This window comes from Trachemys scripta, chromosome 6 (genome assembly GCF_013100865.1).
Source record: "Trachemys scripta elegans isolate TJP31775 chromosome 6, CAS_Tse_1.0, whole genome shotgun sequence".
NCBI classification, from domain to species: domain Eukaryota; kingdom Metazoa; phylum Chordata; order Testudines; family Emydidae; genus Trachemys; species Trachemys scripta.
In genome coordinates, this window is record NC_048303.1 from 26,239,370 (window position 1) to 26,265,997 (window position 26,628).

At 38.6% G+C, this 26,628-nt stretch overlaps 1 protein-coding gene across 1 annotated transcript in view; it reads right to left on the reverse strand.

Moving 5' to 3' along the window:
* Positions 1-26,628, reverse strand: part of OXCT1 (3-oxoacid CoA-transferase 1) — a 129,735-nt gene that overhangs the window by 33,945 nt on the left and 69,162 nt on the right. Inside the window, exons 8-13 of the mRNA XM_034774748.1 lie at positions 20,061-20,168; positions 17,051-17,165; positions 16,461-16,555; positions 15,754-15,802; positions 10,526-10,598; positions 9,673-9,748 (exon numbers count right to left, since the gene is read on the reverse strand). Coding sequence (XP_034630639.1) covers positions 9,673-9,748; positions 10,526-10,598; positions 15,754-15,802; positions 16,461-16,555; positions 17,051-17,165; positions 20,061-20,168 — 516 coding nt within the window. The remainder of the gene's footprint in view (positions 1-9,672; positions 9,749-10,525; positions 10,599-15,753; positions 15,803-16,460; positions 16,556-17,050; positions 17,166-20,060; positions 20,169-26,628) is intronic.

A 26,628-nucleotide genomic window follows, 5' to 3' on the forward strand; every position in this document is an offset into this window, starting at 1 on the left:
CAAGGATTTTTTGACATATCTTCTGGTCTTTGAAATAGGCAGTGAATATTTTTAGTCTGAAAAAGCTGCCCATTGTAGGAAGCTGTGCAAGTCAGATTTCTCATTTTCCCCAATAAAAAAGTCTAGGAGAGCACCCATAACTATCCCGTTTATGAGCCCTATACTCCCTCTACACTATGAGGTGTGGAGAAGAGCAAATCAAAATAAAATAGGACAGAAAAGCCTCACATGCAGTGGAAAGAGAAATGGAGCTAACGCAACATGCTCTACTCTTCCTTTCACCCTGCAGTAGCCACTTTATGGCAGTAATTATGCGCTATAAGGGCTCTGCAGGATTTCCAGGTGTGTATTTGTTGGGAGTGAGGCAGATGGAACTAGAAAGCTGATCTATATTACATGCTTCACTTAGAAAGCAGATGTCTGCAAGTAAGTTAATGCTGTTGCCTATAATTTAAATAATGTCATCACTTGGAAAATGTATAACTCAGATAAGCGTGAGAATCCAGGTAACTGCAGGTTCCCCAGTCTTGAGTTAACAGATCTACTACCCCCAACATATTTTCTACTACATGCCTAATTTGTTTCCATGCAATCTGGGGTAGCTGCTCAAAATGCACTGGGAATTAGCAGCACAGCTCCCATGGACATTCAGAGATGTACAAATCCAATAAATTTACTTAGCGTGAATATTTTCTGTTTATATAGCACTTAGTTGCTTAATTTGCAGCAGTAGGCAATCATTCCATTACCTACAATAATGATGAAAAAAGAAGTATGCTTCTCATAGAATGTCTTGCATCTTAATGTATAATTTGGAAGCAAGAAATAAATGTGCAATGTTTGATATTCACAGACGGTGGTGGTTAAGATCGGTATAACTATGGATTTTTCACACCCCTGAGTGATGTAGTTATACCAACATAGGTCTGTATTTTAGACCTGGCCTAAGTAACTGTATGATGACTTTTCTTGTATGCTCGTAGTGGTATGGACACATATTGAAAATGAAGTCAGTTCCTGCACTGGAAGCTTACAATCTAAGCTCCTGATCCTACAAAGATCTGAGCAGTCCTGGTAAAGGCAGTGGGACTACATACATGCTTAAAGTGAAGCATGTGCATAAGTCATTGCACGTTCAGGACCTAAGAGACAAACATGGAGAAACTACAACCTACTGGGAAATCCAAAGGAGGGATTCCCTTTATATTATTTTTTTCTATTGTTTACTATTAGTGTATCAGCTCACTCAAGGTCTCATCCAAAGCCCACTGAAATAAATAGGAGTCTCTCCACTGACTTGAGTTAGCTTTGGGTCAGGTGCAAACGTAACAGCTATGTTGTTTTTCTAACGCACTGAAGACCAGATTTTCAACTGGTCTCAAAAAAGGATCCTCACTGAAAGCTGTTCACAAATGTTATTTAAGACTGGGTGAAAAATTACCACTTAACGTATAGCATTACTTTCCTAATGTCCTAGGTTATACTGACCTCTACAGATAGCCAATTAAAATAAAATGTTATTAAATTGGAACTGACCTTCTTCCTAGCTTCCCTGCAAAGTTAATCTTCGGTAAGGGTCAATACTTTTGTACTCTGGTTTTCTTTTCATTAGATGGATTTCATTATTAACCCTTTCATCCGGTCATTCCTGAGGCTGCTCCAAGTTAGATCTGGGATTCGACGTACAGCATTAAGATTTTAGGCTGATATTTCTAAAATTCCAAGCCAATTTTTTCCAAGCGTGACTCATTTTTAGGTGCCTTAGCTGTTGGGTGCCCAACTTGAAACCCCATTGACAAGCCTGATTTTCAAAATGTGCACTCAGCTTTCTGAAAATCAGGCTCCTTTCCGGTGTCTCAAGTTGGAAACCTAAAAATGGAGGCATCCAAAATCGCTAGTCACTTTTGAAAACTTCAATCCAAATATTTCAGATTAAAATCAGTTTTTAAAAAATGAAAGTGACTTTTGATATTGTTCTGATTTTTATTACAACCCCAACCTGCCTTGTCAACTACATCAACGCTGTCACAAGCAGGAGGGGACAGGGACAAGAAGCTCTGCAACATTCTTTGCTATTGCTCCATAAAAAGGAGCAATGTGCATTCCCCCACAGCATCTGTGTCTGAGGGCAGCATGTGTCTAAGACGCCGAAGGTCCGACCCACCACTAAGATGGCTGAGCATGCCACCTTAGAGCCATGGAGGGTCCCTGGGTGCATTAGTCAGGCCTCCTCCCTAGTGCTCAAGGGAGTACAAGGTTTGTATCTTGGCCTGCTTTTGTGCAGGGGGAGTCCAGAGAATAAAAGGTTCTTTATGCCTTTTCCCTACCACGTACACCTGCACAAGATAGCTTGGAATTGCCTACAGCTTGTGAAGCACTTTTGGATCTTTGGGAGTGAAAGGTGCTATGAGCACAATTGAAAATGAATAGCTATTGTGTATGTTTTTGTGTGTGGTAATGTGTTCATTTACATGAGCCTTGTCCTCCTAACCCAGAACCCTAACTGAACAACTACCACAACATCAGACTTTGATTACGGCAGAAGAATATGCAGAGAGAGAGTTAATTCTCTTTGTCATGAGTTGTAATTGTTTGAAGTTGACTATAGGGAAGACAGCTGCACATACAAATATCTTTGATGGTTAGTACACCTAGTGTTCTATCTCCAGAACTTGTGTGATGCTACACAAAAGGAGACACACCACTTTTTAAATGCATTGCATCTAATTATTTGCATTCTTACTTAAAGTACCAGTTGATAAGGTGTACAACTGGGACGCAATATTCTGCATATTTATTAGCCATATTCTGTTGTTCTTATGTAGTACAGATCTTCCAAAAAGGTATTTTATTAAATCAGAACCATTATGTAAGACAGAGCATATTCCCTTCACATTAGTGATGGTAATACAGCAGGAAAAAGTTTGGAGGAAATTTTTATCTATTGACATGGAACCCACAGAAGTTTTACAAAATTTACTCTTTGATATTCATGAACCTTTAGCCACAGGGCATCTCTGTCACTGGTTCAATGGTTTATTTGCTGTTACACCAAATAGGCAGCACCAGTATTTATTATATTAATATTAATGAATCCCTTGGAGGCATTATCCATCACTTTTAATCTTTTTTTTCCTCTCCTCTCTTAAAGCTTGATGTTTAATGGCTTGGGGCTATTTTAGCAATGCAAAAGCATCATTAGTCAAAGAAACCCCACTGGTAGGCAATATCAGATCCCCTGCTACTTTTGTGTGAAAGGTGCTATAGCTTACTCCAAAACTTCACTTCACTATATAGGGAACTTAGAAAAATAGAGAATTAGAGATACTGCAGAAATGTAATGTGTCATTATTTTTAAACATTCGACCGTGGTCTTTAATAAAAAAGTCAATATTTAACAACTATTATCCCACGAAAGCTTATGCTCAAACAAATTTGTTAGTCTCTAAGGTGCCACAAGTACTCCTGTTCTTTTTGCGGATACAGACTAACACGGCTACTCTGAAACAAATAGCATAGCATTACAACTATTGGTAAATGTCAACTTTTAATTTACACCTCTATATATCTCCATTATCTACAACAGTGGTCTCCAAAGTGGGGTACATGCACCCCAGGGGGTGAGCAAGAGGATCCTTGGGGGTGCGCGGCAGGAGGAGCGGTTTTTTTTTTTTTGCGCTTCGGCAGGTCGGGCGTGAGTCCGAGCGGCTTTTTTTTTTTTTTGCTTTGGCAAAAATGGTAGAGCCGGCACGGCAGAGGGTGCATGCTCAAAATTTTTTTTACTGATAGGGGATGCGCAATCAAAAAAGTTTGGAGACCACTGATCTACAAGATGAGGTATTTCGTGTAGCAAGTCTCACCTCATGAAAATTCCCATGGGTGAAGGAACAGAGTGGGACTCACTTCTGTTCACCTCTAAGATACATTTTGGAACAACCCTGATGGACAATGGTGTGTGTAAAATAAATTGGTGGCCATGGTCTAGTGTCTTTAGACAGCCTTGCACATCACCAAAACAATTGGCAGTGTGGTTTAGAGTCAATAGAGGGAGACTGAGCTAACGTCTCACCTCTAAAGGTGGTCCCACCTAGTCAGGGTTGGTGTTCACAGGAGCAACATAGTGAAGCTTTCTCTGCCGAATGCCACTGACAGAGGTGCATTGGACAGTCCTGTTGTCTTGAGCCCAGCACTGATCATGGACTTGAAAGGAGTAACCAACATCAGCACTTTTATGGTATTCTCACACAAGTTGCAACAGGAGGTGTTGGCATGTGTACATCTCTCCTATCTCCCTACCCTTGGGCTTAACTATCAAGCACAGATCAGGTATTTATAGGGGCCAGCAATGAAGGTAAGGTGGCCTGGAGCTTATATGCCATAGGGATGGAAAGGAGAAGAAGCAGTGTAGGGTAGGGTAAGAGCAACAATGATTCTATTAGAATGGGAGAAAATTTCAACTCCTCGGTTCTCTCTCAATCCCTTTCTTTTCTATGGCTAGGAGAGGGGCAGGCACGGACATCTGGGCCCACAGGGAAATGACACCCATCATGGATCCCTCTTTTTCAGGTTGTAGGAAATGGAACACACACAGTTTTTGGAGCAACATACTCCTAGACTGATAGGTACAGTGGATGAGAAAGAGTCAGGGACACACACACACACACACACACACACACACACACACACACACACACACACACACACACACACAGAGAGAGAAAGTGGGTGCTGGGTTGTTGGGGGAGATGGACAGAGTGCTGTGCGGTGCTGGGCAGTGGAAGAGAGATGATTTCTGGAGGGGAGACAAAGACAGGGAAAAAAAGATTAAGAAGAAGGAATGAGATTAAAGCATTGGAAAAGAAAGGGGAGGGATAGGGGGAAAAATATACTGGGCACAAGAAGATTAAGAGTGAGGAAATCAGACACTGAAATAGACAATTGAAAAAGATACACTGGCACAGGTAAAAACATTATGGAGACAAAGTGAAAGGAGACATAGTCCAGTCATTTTTTTATTATTATTTTAACAGAAAATATAATCACAAAAGGTTAACATTTGTGATTGGCGATCTGTCCACCTTCTACTGAGAGGGCAATGAGTTTCAGTGAAATTCAATGAAATTTAAGCCCTAAGCTCCTTAGAGGGAGAGACATTTCCGTTTGTGGACTACAAAAGTAAAAAAAACAATTATAGTGAACAAAGAGGGGATTGCGTCCTAGAGTAGGCTTTAAAGAAAGATAGGTGCCCATCTGTGCCTGGTTTCTTCCCAGATTAATGGAATTCTGAGGCTTGTGTTCCGGGGCAGAGTTGTAAGCTTGCCACCAAGGAAGTGATATAAAGGCAATACATTTTTTTCAAGTGAGAAGCAAGTGCTGGGAGGGTTGCGGTGACCAGGGTCTGAGCAAAGACCTCAGTGAAGGTCCCACCTCTGACACGCTAGGAAAGGAGTCTGGGATGGTGTGAGCTGAAAAAGCTTGAGGAAGGGCTGAGGTGGAACCTTAAGCGGCAAGCAAATATAGTTAATGGCCCTGGGGGAAGAATGAAATGAATGTTCGCATGCAAAGGATATAAACCTTCATGCTTTATGGAGTCAGCCTGTCATCGAGAACCTGTGGTTAGGAACAAGCTCCCGTCCTTCCCATGAGCAGACCAGTACCCCAAGCCTTGCATTTTGTAGTGTGCTTAGAATGACATACAGCTCTTCTTACCCCAAAACTTTCATAGGAGTTCCACCTCCATTAAAAGTTAATGAAGAAGGCAAGGAGGAGAGGGCTACAATTATTTTAACCATCCTTCCCAGTTGACTTCCTCATTATGAATGTATGCAAATACATATATAATTACCAGTGCTTGAGTGATATTAACCTATTTAGGGAGAGCAAGAATAGTTTCACTGTGCTACTTATTCAAAACTTGAAGGCTTAGGATTATTACTTGGCTCCAACTGATGGAAATACCACCAGAGACTTATGACATAAAAAAAAATGATGAAACTATGAAAATAGAAAGTTAAGTGAAAAATGATGCAATAAAATGGAACTTTAAGTTCCCTTGATTGTTAGCTTCTTGCAATAAAAATGTATCTGTATATTATTCAACATAAATCTTGCAACAAAAAAGGATATATAGAGCTCACTGAAGTCACCTAATAACGATGACATATTGTCTTATTTAAAACAGAAGGTGGAATAAGACCGAGAAACACTTATATGCCTACTTTTTAACTTCTTCAGTCATAGCTACTACTGCAATACTTGATAGTGTAATTGAAAAATGCCTGTTTTTCAGAGGGGATGTGCCCATTTTTTGCATGGGTTAACCAATACTTTGTACCGCAGGGAACAGTTTATATTTTATTTATTTTTCCATTTATAAAATGTTCCTCTTTTCAACTCCAAGACATATTTACTATAAAAATAATAAAGCAAACAAAATACCACCTTCTAAACAACCACTTCAAACTCCTTTCTAGCAATCCTCTCAGAAAAATCTTGAGTAAACAAAGGTCTTGCAGTGTGTATGAGCATTAAACTCAGCTTTTTTTGGTCCAAAGGACTGGGGAAGAAGTGAATTCCAGAGAGTCAGGGGACCTCTAACTTGAAGGACATGCCCACAATCCACAGATATGTTAGTATACTGACTGTTCACTTTCCCCCCAACAACATCAGGGTTGGAAGGGACCTCTGGAGGTCATCTAGTCCAACCACCTGCTCAGAGCAGGACCAATCCCCAGACAGATTTTTACCCCAGATCCCTAAATGGCCCCCTCAAAGATTGAACTCACAACCCTGGGTTTATCAGGACAATACTCAAACCACTGAGCTAACCCTCAAATTGCACCTGCAGCAAAAGCACTATAGCTGGAGACATTGTTGGTCTCCTTGTACCATTACAAGACTAGTGTAAGTGAGCAAAGAGAAAAGAATCCTTCCTATGTGGCAATTGTTTGAGTGATCAAACCCAAATATGCTTTAGAGCATTGAGAAATGTTTGTACAGACTTCTGCTGACAGACTAGATGTTGATATAGACTTTTAGCACAATAATAAATAATAAAAATAATAATACCACCACCGAGATGGCATACACTAGTAAAAATACTTGAAATTTGACCCTGATCCTTCATCAGGATTTGCAAGTGCAGACCTCTGTACTCATGGAGTTCTAATATGACTCTGCACAATGTCACAGAATGACACTGGAATCTAATGTAGGATTGCGGACTTCATTTGAATGCCAACTGAAACTGTAGTTTGAAGTGGAAATACTGTACATATGTTGCTATAATTTCTATATGCTACACTTTTAGTGCATTTCCCATTCAAATATATATGACCCATGCAATCTCCCATTCGAGGACTGTTTTTTCTTAAAAATTACACTTAAAAAAAAACACCTTCAAAAATTCAGTTGAGCATATCTCCCCCAAGACAAGAAAAATCCCTAGTGTGTGTAACAAAAAATATTTTTTCAATAATCTACATTGAGGAAAATTATTTAATAAGAAATATAAGTTAGGTTTAAACCCCAGAAATTTAGAATGAAAAATGTTTACGTGTGTCATTTAAACACATTTTGTGATCCAGAATGCAATCATTCAAAATTATTTTTGCAAACCAGTAGGTAAATAGTTAGTTCATTCTGCATTCTGTAATGAATAGTCACATCCTCTACAAAACAAAGATGATGAGGTCTTCTGACAGAACTGTATTAATTCAATATCAAGAGAAAATAAAAGTGGTTCATAAGATGACATAAAGGGAAAGAGATCTTACTCTAAATGCAAGTCTCCTAAGGATTGTGTATCAGACTGATAGTCATTTGCCCATCTAACTGGCATAAGATTTAGATACTAAATTTATTTTAAAAGGAAATCTGAACTCTCTAAAACATAACTGTAAAAAATAAATCACCCATACTCTAATTTTAACTACATTGGGCTTCAGTCCATTAACTCCTTGACTCTTTTTAGAAACATATTTGGTGACCTCATATTAATCTCATTTTGGTGCAGATCATAAACCATATCAGGGACTAAAAATATAATTTGATTCTTTCCCTTTTTTCACAGTATTCTTCTCCTTTCCAAAAGAGGCTGGGTTTATTATTTATTTTGGATTTTTGTAACTCAAGACACATAAAAATACAATATGTTCCAAATTAAGTTCAATGGCAAGTTACATAAAGATCTAGTACTAATTGGCATCTTAAGAAATGCACAGTTTACCAAATGTAAATATTAAGGTCCAAACATGAGAGGTATTGACCCAACAGCATACCTGACCATCCTTCGAGTTCCCTAAACTAGGTTAAGGTATAAAAGATGCCTAACCACCAGTGAAACATCACAGAGAGGGGATATTAATTCTTAATTCCAATTTTTCACAATAATCAAAGGGTTTTCTGCCTGCAAAAATTTCATCAGATTGCTCTGAAAGCTATTCTTTTTATCCATATGGTACCATTGGAAATGGGTAAAACTCATGCTTCCGCCTCATGGATTAGAATTTCATCATTTTAGCTGTGAAAATCCATAGCTTTTATTGACAATGGCATCAAATTCAAGAAAAAAAGTGTGTGAATAAGTAACAGTAAATGAAGGCAAAATTGGTAGTTGTGCCCATCTTTGCTCAGGGGGTTTTACCAATGAGTTCTGAAACCATCTAACTAGCAACATTAGTCCCTCACATGACAAGTGAATGACTGTTAGAAAAAGAAAAATGAGTTTAAAACAATCACAGCACAATCACTAGAATTTAATATTTTGGTTTCACTTATATGCAGCCAGAAGCAGTGACCTTAATATATACTGCTGTAAACCTCCTTATGCCCCTCATAGCCCCTTCCCAAAACATGTCCAACTTTCTTATTTTTTCAGCCAGGAACATCTTAGAATCTCCAGTTTCCCTACAAGAGGAATTTGCTTTGACTGTTGGTTGTAGGGTTGTCTTCTTTCCTACCAACTTCAAGCCCTATATCATCTCTCTTTAGTTAGACATTCTTTGCTCCCTACTGGTATTGATGTTGTGTTGAGAGCTACTGAAAATGTATGCAATAAATCTCTAAACTGCAGGAAACTCAGAGAAGTTTTAAAATGGGAACCCTAACAGCTCAAAAACTAGGAGGCAAATAAAAAGACCACAAATTATTATTTTAAAAATCTCATTCTTTTCAATACAAACTCAATTTTGGAGGCCTGACTCAGGATTTTTGAATGCTTGGAGCTGGCGATATTGAAGGAAAACAGTATCGACCTTAAAGCTGTAAGCGTTCTCTCCTTTTCTCTACCTCACAGCCCAGTTTTTAAACTAAATTGTTTCATGTCTTCTTGCCACAGATTTAAAGAAACAGTACACATCTTTACATTGAAAGTCTCCATGAACTCAAGATGCTGAACAAAAATTGTATGTCTGGTGCAATGGTTCCACTATCAAATGTCTCCAAAGCTCCTTAAATCTTCAGTTTTTGAACACTTATTAAAAATAACTAAATAAAGTTAGGCACCTGCGACTGTTCATTTAAAATCTATTCTCCTTTGTCGCAAACTCTCTCCCTCTCTGCTATCAGTTTAGAAACTGCAGTTTCAAAACACAGTTGTTATGAAAGAAGCTAGGAAAAATACATTTGTATTATTCTAAAGTAAGTGCACTCATGGTACAAGTGTTTACTTACAGGTATCATCCAGTTGGCCAGATCACCATACTTAGACACCTGCATTGCTCCAAGCATTGTCAAATCGACATGACCTCTGGTAAAAGATAGTGTGCAATTAGCATACTGTGTTGAAATAATAGCTCACAAATCCAACCAAGTTATTTGTTCACTGTCTTAATATATCAATATAAAGCTCCTAAAAACGGTAGTAAACAACAGAGGAACTGAGCAGTTTGTCACTTACACATGTACTTTTTCCCCCTACACATAGCACTGATCTGGATTTCCCTCTGCCTTCGGAGCCTCAAAAACATGATTATTTCTGTCTGGCTTTGGTTAATTGCATTCACAGTAAATCAGCTCTGAACTCACATTTTTAAATGCACTCCTTCACATATTTACGTGCACTGATTATCTTTTCAGAGCCATTATGGTTTAGTGTTTGTTTGTATCCAACCTCCTCTCCGAAAAAACAAACAAAAAACAGGTGCAGATGGTGAATTTCCATCAGGGAGGCGGAATCAGGATTGCAGACATAAGCTGAGTAAAGAGAATATACAGTGTGCAAGTACGGATTAGATTCCTCGGAAAGTGACTAAAAAGTAGCTGTTTAAAACACAGCTACAAATGTGTTTATATACAGTCAAGTGGTGTTAGATGCAAACATCCTTATGGCATCAGTCACAGTCAGTTGAATATTTCAGTTTCCACTAGCCTGACCTAATCCTTCTGTAAGTTGTCACTGAACATCCACAATAGTTTTACAGGTTGTTAAATGATAATCACATTTCAGAGCATTACTAATGAGTTTAGTTAGTGACTCATCCTATTCTGTTCAGCATTTTAACAGATTAGGAGTTCTGTTACGTACCCTCTAATCATTGCAAATGATTCATCACTAGAGAAATAGGAGGAACCTGGAAGAACGGTGACTGTCTCTTTACCTGTAAAAGAAACGGGCTGTTATATTTACAGAACTGGTGTTCAGGAAAATCCAATAGGAAGGGATCTTCATCATGACAAACTCCATCAGACACTGTCAATCTTTACTGGTGTAAGCTTTTGGGAATTATGGGAGGGGAAGGTTACTCTGTAAGAATGGCTTGAGGGAGTTGGTCAGGGCTGAATTAGGGAGAGCTTCTCCCACTGACATAACTACCACTGCTCGTTTAGGTGGTTTTATTATGTTGATGGGAGAGCTCTCTCCCATCGGCATAGAGTGGTTACACGAGCGATCTTACAGTGGAACAGCTGTATCCGTACAGCTGTGCCACTGTAAGTGTAGTGTAGACATGGCCTTAGACTGGCACCTGAGTCATACCGATACCAAATCAATCAGAATGTGTCACTGGGTAGTGTGAGTGGCAGGAAGTATTTTATAGGTGATCAGATAATGACCCCATTCAAAGGTATAGGCAGTGGAATCTCATGTTAAGGTCATGAAAACCCCCACTGGACTTAGCTTTTCATTCATTCATTTCATTCATTGTGGGAAAAGTGTGGGGCAATTTTTAGCAGAAAGTGCCTGGAGTAGACAGAAAATGTTACAAAAAGAGGAGGCCAGACTGGGAATTTACTCTAGTGGAAATGTCCTTTCAATGTGTGACAGCATTGGTTCACTCTTGTCTCCAAGGTGCATGTACAAGAAAATGAATGTTTGTGAGCAGCCTCCTTGTGCTATGCAGCCGCTCCCTGAGCTGTTCCTGGTCCTGTGAATGGAGCACACAACACCTTATCCAGCATCCACCTGACAAATCACTTGGAAGACCTGAAGGACCTAACCCTAGACCTAGCACTGGACCGCCTTCCTGCCTCCCAGCACCACTTCTGGTGAGGCACAAGCAGTACTGTTTTTCCTGTCTTACCTAGGAGGTATCTTTAATAGTTAGAGATTGATTTAAAACCTGAAGCATGAGGTTTAATATCCCTTGTAAAATTTGTTATAATTAATTATAACTATGATACCCATATAAATATCCAATCCCATTTTTCATCTTGCAAATTCTTTGCAAGTTCTACCACATGTTTTTGAAAGAATATTTCAAATACGAGATGATGACTGCCAATTTAGGATTCATTATTTTTAAAGAACAATTTTTACCCTGTTTAATTTTTTAAAAAAATTACATTAATCTCAAATCTTAACTTGTGTTAATGCGCACAGACACAGAGAGATTTTCAAAGGTAGGCACTTAACTCCCATTTGTGCCTTGGAAACATATAAAATATTTCCACAGCCAGCTGTTGGTGAAACTTTGTTAGGTGCTGAAATAATACATGAGTAATATTGCAGAGATGGCATTGTTCAAAGTGGGAAAAACAACACTGTGATAAATAAATTTGATCGTCTCTAAGCTGCCACAAGTACTCCTGTTCTTTTTACTGTGATAACAGAATCAATTAGTTAAGCTAGGCGGCAAATATTTTTACAAGTCAGTGAGCAGTTGCTGGAGTGTACAGCTAAATTAAATTATAAATTCGGTTATATATCAGTGCTTTATCTCATTTGGCTATTCAGTTTAGCTGTACTAGCTAACATGATCTGCTAAAGAGGAGATTATATTATTATGAAAAGCCCTTTCTAAAATACCAGATGTATATACCTGATCCTGAACTAGGATCCACTAGTGTGGGCCTGTGGCCAAGCAGAGTCCTGTTAACACTAATGGGAGTCTGTCTGGGTGTAGGTCTCTGCACTAGCTAATCCCAGTGCACAAGCAAGGCCTGTGTTTAAACTGAATGGAATTAACTGCAAGTACTTGCATAACTTTGTATTGTGAAACTAAACTAAAAAAAACCCCCAAACAAACAAAAAACAAACAAACTCTAACAAGCTTGTTTTCCCATTTCAAAGCTGTGTGACCACTTTTTCCTGACAAAAGATGGGGAGAGGTTGTCTGAAGCTGAAATGGATGAATTACAGGGGGAGGTATCCTAAATTCCCTCTAAGCTGCATGGCGGGGCGGCCACCCAGTAAGCTATCAAGTGCCAGACATGCGGCTGCCAGACATGCTGCTCCGAGCGGCATGGTAAGGCGGCTGGGGGAGATCCTGGGGGGCAGTCAGGGGACAGGGAGCAGGGGATGGTTGGATGGGGTGGAGGTTCTGGGGGGCGGTTAGGGGACGATTGGATAAGCATGGGAGTCCCGGGGGAGGGGGGAGAGTGTCAGGGGACAGGGGTGTGGATAGGGGTCAGAGCAGTCAGGGGACTGGGAGCAGGGGGGTTGGATAGGGGGTGAGGTCCCGGGGGCGGTTAGGGGCTGGGGGTCCCGGGAGGGGGTGGTTAGGGGACAAGGAGCAGGGAGGGTTGGATGGGTTGGGAGGTTCTGAGGGGTGCAGTCAGGGGGCAGGAAGTGGGAGGGGTCAGATGGGGGCGGGGGCCAGGCTGTTTGGGGAGGCACAGCCTTCCCTACCCAGCCCTCATTACAGTTTTTGCAACCCCAATGTGGCCTTCGGGCCAAAACGTTTGCACACCCCTGGACTAGAGGATAGCTCATGTGACACCAATTTTTAAAAAGAGCTCCAGAGGTGATCCCAGTGATTACAGGCCAGTAAGCCTGACTTCAGTACCGGGCAAACTGGTTGAAACTATAGTAAAGAACAGAATTGTCAGACACATAGATAAACATAATTTGTTGGGGAAGAGTCAATATGGTTTTTGTAAAGGGAAATCATGCCTCACTAATCTACTAGAATTCTTTGAGGGGGCCCACAAGCATGTGAACAAGGGGGATCCAGTGGATATAGTGTACACCTCTACCCCGATATAATGCTGTCCTCGGGAGCCAAAAAATCTTACCGCGTTATAGGTGAAACCGTGTTATAACGAATTTGCTTTGATCTGCCGGAGCATGCAGCCCTGCCCTCCCCCGGAGCGCTGCTTTACCACATTATATCCGAATTCGTGTTATATTGGGTTGCGTTATATCGGGGTAGAGGTGTACTTAGATTTTCAGAAACCCTTTGACACCGTCCCTCACCATAGGCTCTTAAGCAAAGTAAGCTGCCATCGGATAAGAGGGAAGGTCCTCTCATGGATTTGTAACTGGTTAAAAGATAGGAAAGAAAGGTTAAGAATAAATGGTCAATTTTCAGAATGGAGAGAGGTAAATTGTGGTGCCCCCCCCCAGGGGTCTGTACTGGGCCCAGTCCTATTCAACATATTCATAAATGATCTGGGAAAAGGGGGTAAACAGTGAGGCAGCAAAATTTGCAAATGATACAAAATTGCTCAAGATAGTTAAGTCCCAGGCAGATTGCGAAGAGCTACAAAAGAATCTCTCAAAACTGGGTGACTGGGCAACAAAATGGCAGATGAAATCCAATGTTAATAAATGCAAAGTAATACACATTGGAAAACATAATCCCAAATATATATATAAAATGATGGGATCTAAATTGGCTGTTACCACTCAAGAAAGAGATCTTGGAGTCATTGTGAATTGGTCTCTGAAAACATCCACTCAATGTGCAACAGCAGTCAAAAAAGAAAACAAAATGTTGGGAATCATTAAGAAAGGGATAGATAATAAGACAGACAATATCATACTGCCTCTATATAAGTCCATGCTATGCCCACTTTTTGAATACTGCATGCTGATGTGGTCGCCCTATCTCAAAAAAAAATATATCGGAATTGGAAAAAGTTCAGAAAAGAGTAACAAAAATGAATACTGTCATATGAGAAGACTGGGAATTTTCAGCTTGGAAAAGAGACGACTAAGGGGGGATACGATAAACATCTATAAAACCATGACTGGTGGGGAGAAAATAAATAAGGAAGTGTTATTTACTCCTTCTCATAACACAAGAACTAGGGGTCACCAATTGAAATTAATAGGCACCAGGTTTAAAACAAACAAAAGGAAGTATTTTTTTCACACAATGAACAGTGAACCTGTGGAACTTCTTGTCAGATGATGTTGTGAAGACCAAGACTATAACAGAATTAAAAAAAGAACTAGATAAGTTCATGGAGGATAAGTCCATCAATGGCTACTAGCCAGGATGGACAGGGATGGTGTCCCTAGCCTCTGTTTGCCAGAAGCTTGGAATGGGCGATGGGGGATGGATCACTTGGTGATTACCTATTCTGTTCATTCCCTCTCGGGCACTTGGCATTGGCCACCGTGAGAAGACAGGATAGTTGGCTAGATGGACCTTTGGTCTGACCCAGTATGGCCGTTCTTATCACACTCACCTCCCAACACATACTTGTATTGTTATTGTTGTTACTTGATACTTCTTTCCAAGTGTGTTGTTTTAGTTTTTTGATTGGTCTATGCATTTCATAACTTTTATTTCTCTCTTGTGCTTAAATTTAATTCTTTGAGTAGTGAGTTCTAAAATGCCTAACTTGTTCTGGCTGGAGTAATTATCCCTATGGTAACTTTTAAAAAATATATATTATATCTAGCTTTTGTGTTTCTACTGGTGATGCACATCCGCACATTACCTCGATATGGTGCACATAGCAAAATTCATTCCATATATGGATGGAAAAAATTAGAGGGAACACTGGAAGTGTCTACTCCGAATATTCAAATGAGATCTCTGAAAAGTTGCTTAAGTTGTTCCTCCAAAGATATAATCCCTCAATAGTGAGAAGCGAAGATATTAAACACACAGTGACTGAAGTCCAGCAATTTTGCCAAACATGCCTGGGACATGAGTCAATGGGGCCAATTTCTAGCACTTCCAGACATCCCAGGAAAAACAGTGGGAACAAATGCATGTGCGTATAGACATCACAGTGCAAGTCTACATGCTGAATTGGGGAATAGGTCTAAGAATCGTTTGTTTCAAAAAAGTAAAAACACAAGCCTTCACTGCTTGAGTTAAAAAAGAGACTCCTTTAACTGTCCCTACTAGAAAGCAGTGATGATACATATGCTGACTAGCTAGTATATTAATGGTCACTAATGATCGAAACTCATAGTCACTGAAAATATGTCAGTACTAAAAAAGGCAAAACAACATAAATATTTACAATATTTACAATAACATTGAACCAGTGTTCTGGATTTAGTCTTTAACCAAATGAAGTACGTTAAATCAGTTATGAACAATTTCCAGAAGTTAGGTATGTTAATGATTTTACCTGCATTAATCAGGTCTGGATCTACCTCATTTTCAAGTGGATAAGGACCCTGATAACAAAACACAGTTTCAATATTTATTGACGATCCAGAACAACACAATATTTTCCTTTATTAATTCTAATGTTTGTGATTCAAAATAAATACACCCATACATTTGGATTTTTCTGTGTGGTACACCATTTTTATTTAGCATGTGCACTGAAACGTACACTAGTCCATGAACAGAGACTGTATGGTAACGACATTGCTGAAGGCTATTATAATCATTAAATGTATGTAGTTTTCCTTGAAGCTACAGAATTTCTTAAAGTCACAGGCATCCAGGTTCAATTTAACAAAACATCACTATAGTAAAATATGCATACATATTATGTTAGTTTAAAATTATGTATGATGTCACAACTAAAAACCTCTTAGAGAGCTTGATCCTGCAAGGTGCTGAGCATTCTGGCACCAATCCAGCAAAGCCCTTTACCAAAGTACATGCTTAGCTTTAAGCTTGTAATCAGTCCCATAACTCCAATGGGACTACTGCCATCTCTCTCAAGTAAGTATGTGCTTTAAATACCTACCTGGGCTTAAACAAGAATGCTCAGCACCTTGCAACATGACAGCTCGTTGAGCTCAAAGTATAAACAGCTTGTGAAAAAAAAACAAAAAATCAATTTAAATGCATTACATAAGCCTTCACTGACTCTATACTTACCAAGCCCAGGACTCCATTTTCACTCTGCAGGTGAACTGAAATGTCTGGACTGATGAAGTTGCTGGCCAACAGTGGAATTCCTATGCCCAGATTAGCTGAAGTAAATTGGTCAAGGTACAACTACTGTAAATGAGTAAATTAACAAAATTATATTTGTGCTATGATCAGAATCCCCATCCTTTTTTTTTTAAACACACAAATGGTTCAGCTTTTCATATATATGCCTCAAAGGTTATGCTGAATTATTGTGTCATTTTAACTGCTTAGTTGCTTTCTTTCAGATGCTAACCCATTAATATAACTGTCCAAGCAAGCTTCATTTAATACAGATGGTGCTTACAATTTTCAAGAAATATCAATTAATCACTTGACTCCCAATGAACATTCCAGTCATACCCAGGTAGAACATCTCCTACTGTATGCCTTAACATTCCATCTATTTCAATAGGATGTTAATATAATGACAGAACCACAGGTGCTGTAGTGAACAGTGAAGATGATAACAAACTTGTGCCAGGAGTAACAGCTGCGACTGCTATTTTATCACAGCAAATCCCATTTCTTTAACCTACAACATAGTTGGAGGATACCATACATGCCGTCTTCAAACTCTAAAGCTGCTCGTCTGATGATCCTCTCTCTCACATTATCTCCTTCCTTCTTTTGTTTGGCTTTTGAGTCTTCAGGCTTTCGGATGGATAATCGCTACAGAGTAAGACATTGTCAAAAACAAACTGTGGGTTAAGATTCCTGTTTTGCAAGACATAAAAGTCAGGCTCATGGGTTCAGTGAGACTTTATGCGAAAGTCTTTTAGGATATTATAGAGATGAAACCAATTGGGGTCTGCAGGAAGTACTGCAAAAAAAACCCCAAAACAAACAAAAAAAAACCCCAATAGAATTTAACAACAAATGAAATCCTTTCTATACACATTTTTTCAGTAGCCTACAAAACTTATTAGACAATATTATCCCTGCAATGGAATTCGATACCTTGGCTTTACTATTCTATAAAAGTTATCATGGTTTTAAATTCTATAAGCCTTTTCCACAAGGGATGGTTTGCTGTCAAGAACAGCACTATTCTTCTGAGAAAGTCTGTCAAAAATATATTTTCTGCAATTTTGTCCTTTATCTTTTTCCATATTTCAGGACAGTAGGTTTATGTGGGCAGAAGGGATTTTCCCTGATGGACCAGAGGCCTTTAGTGGGAACAGAGTTGTTAAATAAAATCCATGTTTAAATTAAAACATTTATTTTGAATGTAATTTAATTTCATTTTAAAGAAGCTTTTTTTTTTAATCCATGGCTGCTTCCCCTACAATGGTGGAGCATTTATTGCTGTCTTTGAATCCCAAACTCATTATTTAACTTCCTGCAGGAAATGAAAGTGTTCACAGACTGGCTCCTGCCTTGTGTTGGAGGATTCTTCCATGGAAAAAGGAATGCACGGTACACCAAGGGCATTCCGGCTAGAGAGATCAGGTCGGAATCCAATTAGGCAGGAGCATACATCTAAAGACAGTAAATATATGACAAGCTAGCTTCTATTTATTCCTCTCCTTCCTCCCGCTCTGCACCCCATCACCACCACCACAAAAGGTATAGCAGTATGACTGTCATTTCTGTAACATGATTAGAACAATAACATACCTTCCTTTTCCCAGCACTCTAAATCTGGTTTATATGGGAATCCTTTCCAGACACTCCACTGGAGTAATATGCCTAATCCAATTTATGGTCAAAATGTAGTAAGTAACGCTGGCAGAGCTGGCTCCTACACGAACTACTGTCCACGCTGCCAGTCAAGGTGGCATGTTGGGATGAGGAGGGATCATGATATAGAAGGGGTAGGGTGGAGGTGCCATGCCTCAAATTTTATTTTATAGGCTCTGTGTAAGACAGTAAATTAATAACTTTGCAATTTTATTGCTATATTTCTATTTGATGAGATGCATCACTGCTAGGATTATAAAACTCAATGGACCAAATTTATCCCTGCTGCAACTCTATTGTATAATATATAAAAACTTTTTAAAAGGTGATAAAAAATGGGGTAAGTGCTATGACATGAGGCCTTGTTGTTCTGGCTTAATCTCCTGGTCCTAGGAGGACCCACACTGTAGTGGGCAAATCAGAGAAGAAATCCAAGCAGCATTTGTATGTAGGTGCTACACTGGAAAGAAGGGGCAAGCCCCTGAAGCCAAACTGAAATAACAACAGCATTTTAAGCAAAGCAAAATCAATACATTTTGAGAAAGATAAACGCTTGTGAGCGGATGTAATAGACCATGTCTTAAAAGGAGGGAACGGGGTATTAACTGCTGTCTAATACAAAGTGCCCATAGACTAAGAGCTTTGACACATCTGGCTCCAGTCAGATACCTAGGACATACGAAGTTTGAGCAGAATAAACTGGTGGCGAAGCAAGCTGTGATTTATCATCCTGCTTGCGGTGCGCAAAGAGGTTTACCCCAGGGAGAGTTTACTCAAGTAAAAGGGCCTTATGGTTTTCCAGGCCTTTGTGATTTTATGGTGGTCACAGAAATTTGATTTATAGCAGAACAGTCTCGGGAGGACAACTGTTTAATAACAAAAATGGGCAGAAGTCAGCATAACCTTCCCCCCCCCCTTCATATTTCCCACTCCCACCATAATAACCAACAAATATAGCAAAAAATGTTATTTCTGACTGCAAAGAAATATTACAGGTGTGTCAGAACATACTGCAAGATTGCTGGCCCATGACATTTTTAAGTGTACTTCCAGAGAGCTGCCATGCCACAAAGTTGAACCCAGAGACATTGCTCTTGGGAGGGGACACCACAGAACCAAAGCAGGGACAATTTCCTCCAGATTGGTTTTAAGTGTAGCAATGAAATAGCTGCTTTCTTTGTGGTCAGCTAAAATGCTACCAACATGTTCATTAATATTAAAATAATTTTGTAATTTTGTAAATAGATAATGACAATTAAAGGTCTTCTAGTTCTGTAGAGGAATGCAATTAAGTAACAGTTTCTGTTAAAACCAAAAACACCTCCAGGACACTCTGCCACATAAATATGAATATAGGGCCACGTTTTCTCTCCTGGGCCCAGTCTGTACAACCTGCATAGCACTAAGGGGCTGAAACTGGCTCTAGCTGCCAAACCTCCCAGTGGGAGATAACTCTCACCTGCAGTAAAGCTGGCAGAGCCGGCTTCTACACCAACCACTGCCCATGCTGCCAGTCAAGGAGGCATGTTGGGATGAGGAGGAAGCATGATATAGAAGGGGTAGGGTGGAGTGCCACGCCTCAAATTTTAAGCTGATATAAGGTTCCTTAGGGACCATAACCAGCTGCCCTTAATTAGACAAGCCCAGGGGCTCCTCTAACTTATGCAGTGATTGGAACCAGTTACTGAAGCTTGACAATTGGGGATCCATAACCATTCCCTCCCCCGCCCCCATCTCCTGCACTAGCTGGAACTTGACACAGTAGAGAATCCATCTCATAATATTTTATCATGGCTACAGTTTAATGGTTGAGCAAAAATTCTGTAATTTATAAAATTTATTCTGGGTCAACACACATAGTGGCTAAGAAGCTGAACTACTTACTTCAATTCTCTTTTCATATTTCTCTCCCTTTATGAGACGATGGACATAGATCTTTGGAATGTGAATATCTTCCGGGGCAAATGATCCTATATCAACAATTTCTTCCACCTGCAGAGAGGAAAAAGAAGAGGGAATATACTCTGTTGAACCAGTATATTCTCTCAAGACATGAAAGACTTATGAGAGATTTAGCAATGAAACTTCCAGATACTCAAAGCAGAGTAGCTCAAATCTACCCAAGAAGAGGCAGAGAGTGGGCCAAAATAGTGGAATGGCCTCAAAATAAGTGAGTCTAAAATTGCATGCCTACCTCTTACACATGGAGGGAATGCCAACATTTTTGTGTAAAGGACATTTTCACATGCATTTCTGAATAATTATGTTTCTAGATGCCCAGTTTGCACATACAAATATTTCCTGCACACCCACATGAGAATTCTTTGCACATACAAAATAATAAGCACAAAATGGAGAAAAATAAAATTTTGGTAGCAAAAGAGGTACAAAATGAAAATGTACAATTTTAGGCGTATAAATCTGGAGATCAGGTTCAGACCACTTTGAAAGTACTTCAAGATGTGCTGTTCTGTAGGAAGTCACTAGAATGCAAGGCTGTACAAAAGAAGTCTGAATATTTATGATGACATGCTGTAGTTAAAAAAAGTTAAATTTCAAGTTCTAAGAAAGTAGTTGAATTGATCAAATGTACCTTTGTCACAAAATTTATATCTGTCTACCCCATGTACTTTAAATGTGGCCTCTTTGGAGCACGTTTTCATACTTTGAAAGGAATTCTTAAGTAATCTAATTGTCACTACAGTTATTCATAGAATTTCAGGGAGAGACTATCTCACATTCATTATATTCAGGTTCTCAGTCAGTTACATTTGCATAGTGTTTTCAATGCATGTATACAGGCACAACATTATAATGTCAAGCAATGCAATGTTCATGATGCTAGATATTCTGTATTCAAAAGGAAATGAAATCATAACAGAGCTAGTCTCCCGAGAACACGTTACAATAGCAACATTAAACTCAATATAAAGGTATCTAAAATAAGCCTAAGGATTCCTAAACAATAAAGACTTATGCAACAGGATACATCAAGGGAGTTACATCATTTACCCAGTCTCTATGATGATCAATCTCAGAGCACTGTCATTGCAAATGAAGAAACATTAAAGTACTTTAAATCCAGGTTAGCATGCATAATTCTCAGATGAAAACAAATCCATGTGCTGTATCTGTTGTCTCTATAAAATCTCATCAATAATAAATTTCATATGGCATCTGTCATACAACCTTTACCCTAATATTCCTTATAGGGTGCCAATAAAAGGCTAAACAAGCTAATAATAAAAAGTAGCAAAGGGAAAGAGGAAATCAAAAGGTAACAAGGGAAAGAAGGTATGTTTTCAGATGATCTTTAATTCTTTTCAAAGACCTGTTGAGACAGGAAAACACAAGACTGTTTATATGGCAAGAGCTCTAGGGGAAAAAGGTTCTGGCACAAACAGTAGCAAAACTGTGTGAAGTGACCAGTGCAAGACATTTAGAGGGAGCAATGATAGGAGAAGAGAAAGAAAAGTTCCAAGGTAGGGTGGGCCAAGTCAATTTACTGTTTTAAAAATAAAAAGATTTTATCAGGAACAAAATGGTGCAACAGAATCCATGCACTATCTTGCTAAATCATTGGTCACATTGTCATCTATATTATGAGATGGCAGAATACCTCTGCGATCAAAAATAGGATAAAGTGGAAAAATCCTGAAGAACACAGGTGAAGATTCTCTGTCAGAACAGCAGCTGTTGTAAGAATCCTGGAACAAAATCAAAAAGGAGGAAAAGCAGAAGAAAATTGCACAGACAGTTCAATGCAACTATACATGGAACAGATCATCTGCTACCATCTAGAATCTGAGTCCCATTTTTCTAACTAGTATTTGTCTTTACTTATTAGGTGAAAAAGCAGGCCCAAGAAATATTAATCGCTATTGATTCAAACTCTATTATAAAAGGGCTGCTTTTATTCACTATTATTAAAGGTTAGAATTATTGAACCACATTTTTTGTTGGCATAACTCTCTTGACTTCAATGGCTTCCTCAGAAGACTTCTTCTGACTTCCTCAGAAGACTTAAAGTGATTTCTCTAGAGATACCATCTATTGTTATCTATCTCCCCTCACAATCCCCCTTATTATTTGGCATTTATTTTTATCCCATATTTCTTTTGATGCAGCAGTCAACATAGCACAAGTATCATCAACATTATTTTATGTATGTATTGCCATAAATGTATGTCGCATGTAGACAATAAAATGCACATATTTGCCCTGAAGAACTTAAGATCAAAGACCCCATTTCTTCAAATGGATTCATCCATAGATTCACGCCCATTCTTGTGTTTGTTTGGGAGTCTAGCCCTCACATGTCTACATTAGCCATTTTCTTAAAACTTCCCATTAGTGCAAGCAACGACAGCACAAATGTAGACTAGCTGCCAGTTTTCAACTATCATGCCATCTAACCGCTCAGAGCAACACTACAGTTTATTTTAAGGCTTTACTTCATCAGATATTAGAAATCACAGGAAACTGAGAGGTTATCCATCTTAGCTATACAGTAGAATCTGAGGAGTAACTTCAATCCTGAAGATGGCAGATGGGCTTGGTCCATTTTAGGAGGCCTTCAATTTGTTGTTTAAAGACCCTAAAAGTGGGACATTATCGCATCTCCTTTCTGTTAAATAGGTATCTTTGTGCCTGTTAGATATGACCATACAGACCCTGCTTGGGTTCAGATTGAACAAGAATTGGAATAATCTGTCTCCCTTTCAGGCACTGTAGGATCAAATTATTATAGATTTGATAGCTCCAGAGTGCCCACAATAACAGCTGTGAGATAAGCTTGGTTAAACTTGGCTAGAAAGTTCTGATTCCATTGATTCTTCCAGGTAGAGGCAGTCCTATAGAGCAATCCCATCCTTAAACTCGGTGGCAAAACCATGATGTGGAGGGCTTAGTGGACAGAGGAATGATGACTATGTCACAGCTAACTGACAAGCACAAATTTAAGCCATCTGTAGATCTTCAACAACAATTTGTCTTGCCCTTCTCCGAGCATGAACGTATCTCCAGTTAAAGCATTTACTTACTAATATATTTGGACGGAGTGTATTGGGAGCTCCAGAACCTCCAAAAAAATTATTATTTTGGAGGAAGTTTCTGGCATTTACTCAACCAGTTGGTATCCTTTTATGATTTGCTAGGCCAAAAAACTCTGCCAAAGATTGATAATTTTAAAGTTGCTTGAAACAGAGATTTGGATACACGGCTATCTCTGACCCAATGGAATATAATTGTACCTTATGTTAAAAAAGCTACTATAGACCTGAGGCTATGGATTATTCATCAAAAGACTTTTTTTTCCCCCCAAATATACTTGTCCCCACACAGGCTAACAGTAATGGGCCTCATAAATGCTGACCACTGTTGGAAATTAACTCCCTTGGTGCTATATTATCTCATATGATTTACGAGTGTTCCTGTATCAAGAATTCCTGGTATGACGTGGGTCAAGGGACCAATTTTGCATTGGATGCTAACTTGGAGTTCTCCCCCTTAAGTTTAATTTTTGGATATATTCCTGATACCTGGAGATTACCTGGTAACAAAGAGGCGTAATTCCCATGTGCAACTTTGGTCTTTAAAAAAAATAATCCTGCAAAAATGGAAAAGGTGATCCCCACCAAATATTGATTCCCGGCTCAGTGATATGGCTGACCTTGCCAATAATAAATGCCTGGCATTTCACAGAAAGGAAGTGCCCGAAAAATTCAGAACAATTTGGGCTGCCTTTTTAGAGGCTCATGATTCACATAGACCCAGAAGATAGATATGCTGTGTCCATTTACTTTGTGTGTTATGATTAATCTGGTATTTCACTATATTTGTTGTATTTGAAAAAGTTAATAATAGGGCTGTCAAGCGATTAAAACAATTAATCACAATTAATCACACGATTAAAAAAAATGTGATTAATTGCACTGAAACAATAATAGAATACCATTTATTTAAATATTTTTGGATGTTTTCTAAATTTTTACATATGTTGATTTCAATTACCACACAGAATACAAAGTGTACAGTGGTCACTTTATATTTATTTTTGATTGCAATTATTTGTGCTGTAAAAAACAAAACAATAGTATTTTTCATACAAGTACAGTAATGCAATCTCTATCATGAAAGTTGAACTTACAAATGTAGAATTATGTACAAAAATAAAACAATGTAAAACTTTAGAGCCTATAAGTCCACTCAGTCCCACTTCTTGTTCAGCCAATTGCTCAGACAAACAAGTTTGTTTACATTTACAGGAGATAATGCTGACGGCTTCTTATTTACAACGTCACCTGAAAGTGAGAACAGGCGTTCGCATGGCACTTTTATAGCCGGCATTGCAAGGTATTTACGTGCCAGATATGCTAAACATTTTTATGCCCCTTCATGCTTTGGCTACCGTTCCAGAGGACATGCTTCCATGTTGATGACGCTCGTTAAAATAATAACGTGTTAATTACATTTTGACTGAACTCCTTGGGGGAGAACAGTATGTCTCCTGCTCTGTTTTACCCACATTCTCCCATGTATTTCATATTATAGCAGTCTTGGATGATGACCCAGCACATCATCAAATCATATATTAAATTAATATATTTGAAAATGTAAAAAAAAAAAAAAAAAAGTCCAAAAATAGTTAATAAATTTCAATTGGTATTCTATGGTTTAACAGTGAGATTAAAACTGCGATTAATCGTGATTAATATTTTTAATCACAATTATTTTGAGTTAATCACATGACTTAACTGTGATTAATCAACAGCCCTAATAAAAAATATAAATATAGAATATATAAATTTAAAAAACCCGACAAACCTTTTGTTGTCCACCAAAGGAAAATAAAGCCTCCATAAATCATAGCTTTCTCTTTTCCTTTTTTGAATAATTACCCTCACAGACCTTTACTAAAGCACCAAGATTACCCATTGCTCACAACTAGTGGCAAAATGCTGAATACTGTTTAACTGCACGTGTGCCCAAGATTATAAAGTCTGAAGTGACTCAGTAATGGTTGTAGGACAAATCACAATGTTAACTAATGTCAGAGTATCATTTTCTTCCACATGTTTAATTTTATTTTTGTTACTTTATTTCAGTTTTTAACAAGGGAATTTCAGTTCTTCCCCTGAAAGTGTAGCCATGGCAACCCCAGAATTTCTGCAGGCTTCCAGCGATGGAGGTACACTATAGTTGAAGGGAACACTGGGATGTGTAGTCCTGATACTGTTGAAGTTTGTAAGGCACTGAATAAGATACTTCACTGTAAACTGGCAACCCAATTTTAAAAGCAACATCCACTCATGCCAAGTCATTTTATAAAAAACAGCCTTTAAAACTGAGTATGCCCACTGTATCCTAATCTTGCTGTCTAATTAGTAGGTTCAAGATGTGCAAAGCCTTTTCAAAAGTTGGAGGATTTTTTTAAAAACACATCCATAAACACACACTCATTTGCAGCAGAAACCAGAGCAGGTTTTTTTTTTTTTTTTTAAATGCTTAACACAAAAGCAACCCAAGCATTTTTAATGTAGTTTTAAAATACTGGTCTTATTAAACCCACTTTTTACTCTAAATTGTGGTTTTGGTTTTGTTTTGTTTAAAGACTACCCTGAAATCTTTCAATTAATCAGAGAAAAGATACAAAAAGATCATGAGGGGCCTAAGTAGCATAAGATGTACACTTGGCCAGATGTAAAAAAAAAACCAAAAACAGCATAAAGAATAAAATAAAACTTTAGACTGTAAAGGGACAGTCTCATTGAAGCATTTCTTCAACTTGCACTGTGAGGAGACAGGACTAGTAGTAACATTCTAAAGAAAATCCTGAATCGTAAAGAATTTAATTCTGACTCCTGCCAAACTCCCATTCAAGCCAGTGACAGTCAGTCGGTCCATGGCTGGCCTGAATGAGAAGGGTGTTTAAAAATAAACAAACACCAAAGCAATCAACCATTGAGTAATCATCACTTAAATATTTGGCTCAGCATCAGATGCTAGTTGGTGCATACCTAAAATCCGTAATAAATAAAACTGTTGCTATCTGAATATGCGTATGTGAAAAGTGCAGTGAAACATATACATGTTCACCTTTATTAGTCAACTTTCAATCTTAAGAGACCACCACAGAATATAGACAAATGTAATTCATATAATTCTGTTCCAACTTCATTAGCTTCTGATGAAGCTTTCAACTTCATATAGCTACAGATTTTTGTTGGCTCTTTGGGTGATTATTTAAAGTAGCTTTCAATGTATACACAACAAAACAATAACTAAACATTAAAAGAATATTAAGGTTGCAAAGTCAAACACTCAGAAGTTGGAAATGCCAGAATTAAGGTTGCCTGTACAACAATATGATACATTACGATATAGTCTTTAATCATATGACCACATACTGTTTTGTTCCACAAGAACCCTGACTCATTCAATGTGGGTGTTC